Consider the following 12,060-nt stretch of genomic DNA (forward strand, 5'->3'; position numbering starts at 1 on the left):
TTAACCGAGTGTGACAACGGTCAGATTTCTAGGGTGTTGCGGTCTGGCAGTGGCTGCAGCAACAGATTACAGTAGCAGGACGGGGCTTTTTATCTGTTACCTGCCAGGGAGAGGCGCCTACTGCCTCGTGTTTAACATATATACTTTTATCATATGAGGTTTAGCAGCCTCAGATGCTGGCCCACTGAACGACTTAGAAAGACTGAGATTTTGTACTGCACTTTTGACTGCCAGCTATCATGAGCAGTCTGTGAACTCACCCCTATTGAAATAAATGATAATCTAATTGTGAGTCTAGGTTCTGTGCTAAGGAGTCAAAGTGATCGCCAACATTTCATTGACAGAACATTGTTTACAAACCCAAAAGTTAAGGGAAAATACAGCACTTAACATCTGAAGCCTGTAATATGCTTTGGAGTCAGAGCTCCAGCTGAGGAGGAGTTTTATCTTTCTGGTTCTGTTATTGATCCTAATTTCATGTCTAGTATTTACTTTTCTTTTTTTCTTTTTATGAAGTAAAGCACTGTCTGGACATTCAGTAATTAGGGACACTGAGATGTTGTATGGTGTACTGAGGGTCTAATCCTCATCATGTCCTTGAATAAGCTTTGGTCTGCTCAGCCTCGTTACCAAGAGTTAAGTACCAAAGTTGTGTACTTGGTAATTCAGTCTGGGGTCCGATAGTACAAAAGACCCGGACACCGGTGATAGTTCGAGTCATAATTTAGCTCTTCCTCTGAAGCCATTATTAAGCTACATTGGCTCCCAATTTGTGAGAGGATCAGTTTCAAGGCTTTTTGTATGGCACCACGAGTACTTCGGAAAGATATTTCAATGGTACACTCTCAAGCGCTTGCTTTGATGTACGCAGCTAAAATGATGGCCAACCCCCAAATTAATAAGGCCCATTGGGGTGTCAGAAGCAAAAGCACATGCAAAATGTGGAATTGTCGTCCTTTAATCTCCAAGCCCAATCTGATCTACGGCAATTTAGGAAACAGTTGAAAACTTGTCTCTTTGCACGACATTTTCTCACAAGGTTTTTCTAGCGGGCTATTCGTCAGACACTAGCACCAATATGCCTTTTGGCATTTGCACACACTATTAGTCTTTTACTTACTACTTAATTTGAGCCCAGTAACCTGACCACCTTGTGTTCGCAAGAACCTTGTATCACTGCTGGCATTATGCATTTAGCTGAAGGTCTACTTATGTGCAGGTGGAAACACTTTTGAAGAATATTTCTAGCCAAAAAAGCAGTGGTGGAGGATGGACTGCTGCAGGGTTAGTGGAGTCACAGCTACATAGTCCCAGTCAATTGGCAGAAGGAAAGCCCTGCTACATAACATTAAATGAGGCCTAAGGGCCTATCTCTGTTCTCTTAAACTCCTGCCAGCATTGTACATTTCAACCATGTACTTGAAATAGTTCATACTTTAAGCATCTTATAAATAATGACTTAACATTAGAATTGCACAGACAAAACACACCATGCAAAATACTTGTCAAAAGATTTTAATATTGTCATATTATTGACATTCAAGAACAGTCATATATATCCGAATCAGTTAACTGTGTATTGGTGCATTTAGTAAAACAGGGGGAAAGTACAAATAAAAGAGTTCCATTGATTTCTTTGTAATTTTCTTAAATTCTCACAAGTGGAAAAAACGAAAAAATAATGCTTGGATAAAACTAAACACAATAGCTTAAAGCATCAAAGTATTGATTTATTATTGTAAATACAAAAAGGCATCCTCGGTTTAAAGTAAACTTAAAGCACCAGAGTGGTTACTTTTGAGCAGACGAGAAGGTTACTTTACAGCCTAAAAGTTGAATAAAACTGAATATTATCTGTTAACACCATTAATGCAAGAGTTGTTGGGGCTTCCCTTGCTTATTTTCTGTCCCGTTCTATGGCAGGATGTATCCTGAACAGCTTTCAGAAAGATTATACCAGGGCTCCACAGCAGAACAACCCTCAGCCTGGGTCTAAACGAAGACAGAAGGCTGCGCTGAAAAAGGATTAAGACCCAGATTTGCAGGGTGAATAACCTGGGATGAATATTCTCTTGTATTCAATAAGCCTGATAACACTAAGGAGTTATTCTATGGTGTTAGTCTAAGCTACAACTTCTCAGAACATAAAAGTTTAGTTCTCACAATACTTGCATAGGCCCACTCTTAGATTGATCGCAGCACCACAGTGATGGCACATGTAAGCACAGACTTGACCAGTGTGTCCAGACGAGGGAACAGAAGGCAACCTTATGACAAGCACAGTGCATATTTTTCAAACCATTTAAGTGGAACAAAAACAAAGTATTGAAAAACAAACTTGTGTATCAGCCACTTTATGGAAAAATGCAATGGCCATTCTCCTCGGTCGAAAGGGACTTTACAAATATAAAAGACATGAAAAATAAAATAGACATTTTAAGTCACAGTGAACGTAAAACAATGCACACTGTTACTGAACAGCTTTACTGCATTAAAGCACTTCATTTGCAAGATAATGGCCTATGTGGTGTATCTTTGCAGCCTTTCAAACTTGGAAACCTCAGCGATCAGTGCACTAAACAGTGTACTCTTGCTTTCATGTTGTAAGCACCCACCCAAGACGTCCGGGCGATTCACAATTCATGAATAATATTTTCTTTAGCTTGTCTCAAAACATCTGGTGTGATACTATCTAATTTAGGGATACTTGTTGGCAAAGTGATAACATAACCATGCTTTGTCCCATGTCTAAATGCCAAATGTTTTATGGTCAATTTAAAACAACCATGCATCAGTTATTAAATGACGACCTACATTTGGGGCGTAGAAGTACGCATCTCCATGCAATTTTTTTCCATGTTGCGAGCAGGATCGAGCAATAGAATGATTTCACTATTTCCATAAAGCTATTTGCTCCAAAATCTACTGTATATAGTCAAATAATATTTGTGCTTTTACCACAGTGATAGCTGCACAATTAATTGTCACCTAAAAAACATCTAGTGCTGCAATGTCCATTGTTTAGGTTTTCTACCAAGAAGATCATTGTGCAATTTAAGACCGTATTAATCCTGTAAACTTTATTTTACACCAATAAATGAAAATAAGATGTGTAATCAGAGAGTCACTAGGGGGTGGGGTTTGAACATCCTGCTATCTAATAAAGCAGAGTAGCTTACACCACAATCGTCACTCATTTGGATATCACTGATGTCAGAATAGCTGCACAGGGCCAAAAGCTCACCAATCTCTCCAAAAGTGCAAAACAGAGAAATCAAATGAAGCAAGTGCACAGACCCTGCTGGCACACAAGCAGCATAAAGACCATTTGAATTTGTGTGGAATGAGCTGTGAAACAAAAGTGCTGACATCTCAAAGCTGAGCGTGGTACAGTGGGAAACTGTTGATGTAAATGTGAAGTGGCTCACAAAATATACAAAGCAGATCATGGTTCAAGACATCTAATTAAACAAATCAAAAGAAATCAAGGAGAACCAAAAAAGTACATTGGTGCTGGTGAGGAAGATGCACTCCACTGTAGGTCCAAATCAAAGCAACTCGGAGATTACTGACCGACTAAAGAATAGCAGAAAACCCTCATAAATAACTGCCTACCAATGTCCACACACGATAAATACTTGACGAGTAAACTGATAAGTATTTCCAGGATGTGAAACTACCTGAAAATGAAAGGGGGAGAGACATGACATTATACACTTGTAGGTGTTTACCTAATTTAGTTGGTAGACTTGCAGACACCCACTAATTCTACCTGAACTATATTTTTGACTGTGGAAATGACACCATTTTATGAAGACTCTGCTTCCTCCCCCCCCCCCGCCCCTCTGGCAGCTGTAAACCTTTAAAAATAAAACAATAATAAACAACGTTTATTATTGTTTTATTTTTCAAGGGTCAGGGCCATAGGGGATGACAAGGATGGAATGCTGTGCACTCCCCTCAGTGCGCTTGTGTGTTTGGCCGGCCGTCTCAGGACGGCCAAAAACACATGCTCACTGAGCTCTCTCCTCTGTGCTGACGGGTTAAAGAGAGCAGGCACAGGTGCCCAGTCTCCCTATGAGCGCTAAGCCAGGGTGCTCCAGGCAATCCTGACGCTGCTCTCAGCAGCGTCAGGATTGGCCGCATGACAGGCTGGGAGTCTGCAGTGCAGCCTGAAGGCCAGCGTTGCAGTGGGAACTCCGAGTCATATATATATATATATATATATTTTTTATTTTATTTAATGCTTGTTGTTTATTTTGTTGTCTCCCCCCCCCCTCCCTGCTGCATGCTGCCCTGCCCTTCACCGCACAGCTAGCCGCGACTGGTGCTTTGATGTAGTATTTCAGATGATGACACTTAGCATCTGTGGTGCTGACACCGTCTGTAGTTACAGGTTCACAACATAATTCATCTCCCAGTGTTCTTTGCATTAAGCCATTTTTTAAGGGTTTAGTTTCATGGGAATATTTGGTGCTTCTCGAGTGCACCTATAATGCTGACATCACTGAACTCCAACTGTCGTCAGCAAATATTATTCCTGGGCTGAATTCTTTAAATTGCCAGATTCAAAATCAAGGTTTTAAAACGACGTTGTACATCACTACCTTATAAATGTGTGCATCTACTTTGTAAAATAACTTCCTGAACGTACCCAAAATCCATGTAAAGTAATAGAGACCGCTGCTCTGAAAACCCCCATTAAAATACATTTTTGGAACTTCACCTACTGAAATATGGTCCAGAAAGGTAAACAGAAGAGTATGTTTTGAAAAATGGAAGACGTCATACCCACATATGTGCAGGTTGGGCGAATTTCTGTTTAGAAACCATGCCCTCTGCTACTTGTAGTAGAAAGTGATTCAAATCCGGGGGACATTTATCCTTGTGGTAACTAATGATCAGATGCAGACAATCAGATACGTTCAGATCTCAAATCAATATTGTTCACTGGATTGAAAGATGGCTTAGCCAACTTTTCTTAAAAAAAAAAAAAAAAAGTCAATGGTCCATGAGAAGTACGGACTCCATTGAGAAAGGCCAGCTAATGAGCTCATACCCCTCAGCAACACTGTTTTAGGAAGCTTCTTCTCTCTCGGCAAGGAATAAATGTAGACTATAAAGGGGAGCCGCTAAATTGCTGATTGTTTTGGGTCCATCATTTGCTTAGCTACACATGTGTATATCACAGGTTTTTGGCTGCTGAATTTTAAAACTTGAACATGCCTGAATGGCTGGGAAAGATTCATGCTAGCATTTTTCTTGTTTTAGGAAAGAAAACCAGTTGAACTATTGCTGAAAAAGCAGCATTCACAGGAACATCTCTCTCTTTATCCACATGAGATATTTAAGTTAGGAACCATGTAAAATGTATTCATTCACAAAGCTTCAAATTGCTTTCGTTAAAATTTCCCGGCTTCAGGCTCATTGTAGGGTCATCCAATGAAATCAAAGCAGCTCTTTGTTCAAATACCTACATAATGCTCCATACTTGGCTTACCCGGGAGGTAATGTAACAAGGAGGGTATCTGGAAGCCATGGTGCTCTGTTTTCAAGAATGTTGACACAGTTAGTAGAATTAGGCTTGGACCTAAATTCAATGGCCTGCTGAAGCCCAGGGGCTTCTTACCTTTCAGATAAACCGATGGTCATGTTTATATAAATGTTAATCTCGACTAGCACTCTCAACACTTACACTTAGGGATGCGAATATACTGAAATAAGACATCTTCCAGACTTATTGAATCTGGAGGCAATGATGGAGTTACCTTTTCTTATGCCAACAATTAGATGTTTAGCAGTGGTTGGTGAACAAAGCATGGTGGAAGCGAGCACAGGCCCTGTGGGGAGCTATTTTTTTAACGAGAAGACCGAGAAAACGAGATTAGGGGGGACAAAAAGTAGGAACAAAGAAGGGGGAGAGAGAGAGAGATAGAGAGCAAGAAAAAAACACTCTCTAATGCACTGTGATACAAGGTCTCGACATCATCAGTGGAAGGATACAATTTATCCAATCAACACACAGTGAGACAAAAATGCTCCGAGAGAGACAAACACATTAATAGAGAAGAAAAGCAATGAATAATGAGACGGGAACTGAAATAGACAACACAATCAATAAATTAGGAGCAGACACAAAGCCCACTTCTAGATCTGTATTGAATACAGTAGGTCTAATACCAACACATAGCTAAAGTTCTCTGTAGGCAAGAGGTAAAAAGGAGAAGAGATGAAGCATTAACACTAATTTCAGTTGGGGAAAAGGAGATGACACAAAAGCAGCATGAATGAGGAGCATTCTCTTTGCCTGAGCAAATATGACTCCTTTGAAGTGTTCTAAATAATGTTTTGTTTCTGTCCATGTTCTGACATCAGTCATAACCAAAAAGTTAGGAAGGGACGCAAGAACACTGCTTCACCATACTTTTGGATGTTGCTCTTTTCATAAATTGGGATAACTGGAGTACATATTTGAGGCACACAAACACATTAGCCCTTAAGACACGTGCGGTAGGAAATATCAAATAATGAAGGTGATGAAATCCAGAAGAAGTGTTTACTCTCTGCTCATGAATACGCAATCCTTGTTTGTGCTAATGACCTACAATGTTTTCGGTGACAGAATAGCACCAATTTAAAAGAAAACATTTGCCATTTCAAATTAACATATACGTTTCAAGTCAAATACTGCGCATCAAGCTGTCCAGTATATGACCATGCGCACCAAGCAGTTTCTGCAGTGTAACACTTCATGAAATATTTCCCACCACTACTGTCAAAAACTAACAACTCTCCAATCAATTAAACTAGAAAATTATCTTAAACGTGAAAAAAATAAAGGTAAATACAACAAATGTAAAAACCTTTTTGATTATCAAAGAGTAAGGAGGAAAATAAGGCTAATCTGGTCAGTGCATGGCTCTTACAGTATGTATTTACATTACAGCTTATTCTTCATAGCAGCAGAGCTTAGAATAAACCAGGCTTTAAGAACTCTGCAGGGTATTAAAATTAAGGTTTCCTTTGAGCTTTGCACCCAACATCATGATTCTCAAAGCGGAAGTACAGAGAGATACAATAAAGAAATAACAATATATTTGTTAACCAATGGCATGAGAGGTAGAGCATACACAATTAACCCCGTACATTACAATATACTTGCATGTAGTGCATAGATTCCCAACTAGTTTAATCTTCCTAACAAGTCAATTTGGACTATAGAATGTAGTACTGCAATGGCATTGCACTTATAAGGTTTGACCCAGTGCACTAAGAACTGTGCTTCGGCAGCTGACATTTTCAACAGTACCTCACTGCTTTGTAGAACTTGGCATTGAGTGGATGACAGAATGAAGCATATTAAGCAGAACATAACAGACTAACTTTGTTATGCAAACACATTTTTTGTAACTTGGACACAGGCGTGCGCTGATTCAGCCTGCCCCATGTGAGTTTTGCCTTTGGAAAGGTATTTAAAGCGCAGCAACGATTGACCTTTCTATCAGGTTCGATAGGGGAAAGCAAACACGTTTCTTTTTATGTCACAGCGCAAATTATAATGTCTGCCATGCTGACAAGAACACTTGCTGCCAGAAGAGTAACACAAAGTGAGTACTTAAGTAACCAATATGGTCTTCCACCCATAGATCAACACAGCGTACCAACTGGAAAAGCAGGATGGATTAAATCAGCACCCCCACCCAGCTCTTAGGCGCTTCCTTTCATTCGAGAGTACTGCAGATCTTGCCAAGTCCACTCTTTAAAAAAACCGTGTGCTGCTTGTTTGCATGTTCTCAGTGCAGCTGGGATGTTCTCGTCCATTCTTTGGGGCCTTAAAAAACAAAGAGGTCGTAGGTGCAGACCCAGCTCGACGGAAAAGACCACTTGGGGAACCTTGGTTTTAATTCCTCCAACTGGGGAGTTTTCTGATCTTCACCGAAGAAGTAATGGGATGCTATGGCGACTGTGATCATTCCCTCCGGGTGCTCCCCTGAGCCCTGTAACACATTAGCACATGCATCCATTACAATAGCAAACTGATTTTCAACATTCTTTACAAGCAGAATACAAGTGACTGAACGTTCAGGCTGTGATGGCGAATCAGCTCTCTCATAAAGAGGGCACGGACTGACAATCATCTGCTTTATGCAACTCTGAACCATGAAAGTTAACAGTACACCACCAGCTAAGCAGAAAGGACAGCTTTTGCTGCTTCAGAGTAAGGTATTTCAAGGTACTCATTATGTCACACAGCAATGCATGTCAACCGACAACGCTCAGCAAGTAAATTAGGAACGTCATTTTTCCAAATTCCTATAATGACCAATAACGCCTAAGCTGCACTTTAAAAAGCTGCCAAAAACAGCTTACTATAGATTTCAGGCTGTTTTCAACTAGAAAAAAGATATTTATGGTAGAAACACAGCTTCAAGCCTGCCCTTGGCAATACCCAATCTCCTTTTCTTCAATGACCAATGTAGTACCACATTACCATCAACATTTTTAATATATTTAAATGTAACACACTGAGGTTAAATTCCATGCATATTTTAAAAAGGTGGATTGTCAAAAACATCTATATATATTTTCCAGAGATTATTTTTGAACCACACAGTAAAGTCCCTGTCAGTTTAATTCCTATGCAGGAAGAAGTCTATCGGCAGATTCGTTTATTTTGTGAAAAAATAAACTATTGTGGTCAGTAGCCTTTAGGTTCTGCTTCGCCCAATTCAGGATCAGAAAGCAAGTTACTTATTTTAAAACACAACCAATATATCTAAAGCATCCAATGCCAAACTGGATGGCTAAAGGAAATACAGTAAATTGCACACATGAATGGCAGTAAAACCAGTATACTTTCACATCACAAAGAAGACATTCCAAAAGTTTGCAAGTAAGGCTGATAAAAGTTAACATAGCTGTGGCTTAAGCCTACTTCCAGTGGAGCAAGGTCATCTTGCAAGACTTTAAAAAAACTACAAAAACAGAATTGGGAAGAAAACTACATTTCATGAAGGGAGGAAGCCACGTTTGGGGTCTCCCTTGGTCTTTGTATCTTCTTAGGCTGTAGGTGTAGGAAGACACTCTGTATATCTTCATAAGTCGAGTTTCTTTTATTGATAAGCAAGCGGTACCACCACTATCGGGGTTCCCTCACAACTGTCATCTTACCTCCCGCTCCCTGACATTCTAGAACTGTATTGTTGCTACGATGCAACTAGCCTTGATAACACATTTCCCCCTTTTCAAAATATATACAAACAACAATACAAAAAAACTCTTCGTACCTAAACAATACCCGGTTAATAACAAAGAACACATGTTTAACAGGAATACCTTCAAATTTCTTCAAATGTATTTAATTCAATATAAACTCCTGATTTCTCGTTGGAATTCTTCCTTTCTTGCCTATACACATATTTACAGCTTTTAGCAGAATAAGATGTTGAGTTGTTATCAGAAGTCCCCCTTACATGTGAATCATCTCTGGTTACATTTGACTCACCTCTGGTATCCGGACTCACCTCAACTGCATCATTCCACAGCCAATCATTTGTGCAATCTCTGATTAAGTTCTTCCTCCTTCCATCCCCCAAATCTATAATCTTTTTGCATCTGGACAGCATACTAAAATCCACACCTCATTATCACTTAGCCATGTAGATTTGGCATATACTTACCTAACTTGCAATGGCTTGGAAAATTTACTGCAACCTTTCTGTGTTTTGTGTCCCACCTTAACTCTTACCCAATCTCTAGGATCCAACTCAACTTCCTGCACTCCATGTTATTTGTCATAATATTCCTTATACAATATTTGCATATTCTATAAAAAAAAAAGTACTATAGATGGGGACCATTTACTGCATAATTTCATATTTATCCAAGCCTTATTATCCCTTAGTGAACGGCTCTCTTCCCCTTAAATTTTTTAAAAGGACTATACCCTGTTAACTTTGGAGTAATTCTGTGTGCCCAAACAGTCTTGGGTAATTCTTTCTCCCAATCCAGTCCCGCACTTATGGCCGCCTGAATACTTCCCATTATAATTCTATTAAACCATTTCACAGTACCATTCCCTGCAGGGTGATAAACCAGGGTATGTCTATCTTTAATGCCATTTCTACCCAAGAATCTGTTGTACTTTTCAGCTGTGAATTGTGGCCCACTGTCAATCATAATTTTGGGAATTCCTTCTCTCAAGAATGTTCTTTCCAAAAACTAAATTACTGTGTTGGTATCAATTACCTCATTTATTTCAGTCTCAGGCCATTTTGAATAATTATCCACCAGAACCATAATATATTTAGCAACTCCCCATCCATCCAAAGTGGCCTGCAAATATCTACACTCAACTCTTCCCAAGGATTTCCTGGATATACGTGTTCTCCCATTGGTGGTCTAATGCTTCTGCACTTGCACACACTAGACAATTCCTGACAGATTTCTGTCTCAACATCTATGCCCGGCCACCAGTAAACTGATTTTACTCTTTTTTTTTAAACTTAACAATACCAAGGTGACCTTCATAGATGATCTCGAATATTTTGACTCTTAACCCTTTGGGCGGGACTAATCCATCTCCTCTTACTATGTGACCTGTTTCACTTAGAGAATTCATCCTTAATTTCCCACATATATTTGCATTCGCCCTGTAATGTACTTTTCTCCTTCCATCCATTTATAATAAATTATTTCACTTGTGATGTTTCATCTTTGTCATATTCAATTTTCTATTCATCCTCTAAAATTGCAGTACCACCCATTAATCATAGCCCCACTATATTCACTCCATCTATTCTCCATATGTTTTGTATGTTCATCTAGAGGCAAATGTGACCTACTCAAGTAATCTGCAACCTTATTTTTTTTTACCAGGTAAGTATTCCACATCATTGTCATTCTTGCAATGCGTGGTGTTGCTCTAACTAAATTTCTGGTTGTCAAAACTTTCACCAAAGGTTTATGATCTGTTCGTAACCTAAATCTAGAACCCCATATATATATATTGCCTAAATGTCTCCATACTCCAAACTGCTGGCAACATTTCTTTTTCAATCACTGAAAATTTCTCTATATTTGAGGTTACCGAACAAGTAGCATATGCTATAGTATACTCCTCTCCTAACTCATTTGTTTGGCGTCAAAACAGGACCTAAACCTTTTCCACTAGCATCCGCAGTCACAATGCTGTGCGCATTTTTTTAATCAAACCCATGTGTAGGTACAGCAGTACATTTGATGTTCTCAAAATCCATTTGTAGATCCTTGTTCCAAACAAATTCTTCCCTTATCTTTAACAATTGTCTTAAACCATATGTTTTCATTACTACGTTTTTTTGTTTTTTTTTGTTACAAATTTGGAATAAAAATCTGCCAGACCCAAAAATGATCTAATTTCATCTTTAGATGCTGGAGCCACAGCATCTCTCACAGCATCAGTTATGTTTTTCTTTAGTGAGATACCATTCATCCCCACTTCAGGTCCTAAGTACGTTATAGATTTTAATCCAAATTTACATTTTTTCCACTGCTGTTAGCTCATTGATATTCACTATCCACAATACCTCTTCCAATCTATTGTCATGTTCCAGTTTGTCTCTTCACACAATTAAAATGTCATCCTGGAAGTATGTCACCACTTCCACTCTCTTGAACAATTTGTGCATCAATCGTGTGAACACTGCTGCTGCAGACCCAAGACCAAAGGGCATGTGTGTACACACACACCTGTAACAACCAAAAGGTGTGATAAATGAAGTCAAACTTTTTCTATCAGGATGTAATTGTCCCTGATGGTAAGCTAAAGTTAAATCTTTGGTAGAAAACTATATTACACCTTTAGTTTATGCCAAAAGTTCATCAATTTTTGGAAGAGGATGTTTGTCCACAACAATGTTCTTATTTTTATCTCTCAAGTCAATGCATAACCTCAACTGCCCTTTAGGCTTCCTAGCCACTACTAAAGGTGACAACCATTCACCACTTTCAACAGATTCAATTATGCCTTTCTTTTTTCATTTATCCAATTCTTTCATTACATTCTTTTGTAATCCCAAA

The 12,060-nt window shown here is 39.0% G+C and overlaps 1 protein-coding gene across 1 annotated transcript in view; it reads right to left on the minus strand.

Moving 5' to 3' along the window:
• Positions 1–1,499: 1,499 nt before the first annotated feature.
• The window catches only part of ERMP1 (endoplasmic reticulum metallopeptidase 1), a 438,183-nt gene continuing 427,622 nt past the window's right edge, over positions 1,500–12,060 (minus strand). Inside the window, exon 15 of the mRNA XM_069240202.1 lies at positions 1,500–7,997. Within this exon, the coding sequence (XP_069096303.1) occupies positions 7,833–7,997 (165 nt within the window). The 3' untranslated portion in view covers positions 1,500–7,832. The remainder of the gene's footprint in view (positions 7,998–12,060) is intronic.

Source organism: Pleurodeles waltl, chromosome 1_2 (genome assembly GCF_031143425.1).
Source record: "Pleurodeles waltl isolate 20211129_DDA chromosome 1_2, aPleWal1.hap1.20221129, whole genome shotgun sequence".
NCBI classification, from domain to species: Eukaryota; Metazoa; Chordata; class Amphibia; order Caudata; family Salamandridae; genus Pleurodeles; species Pleurodeles waltl.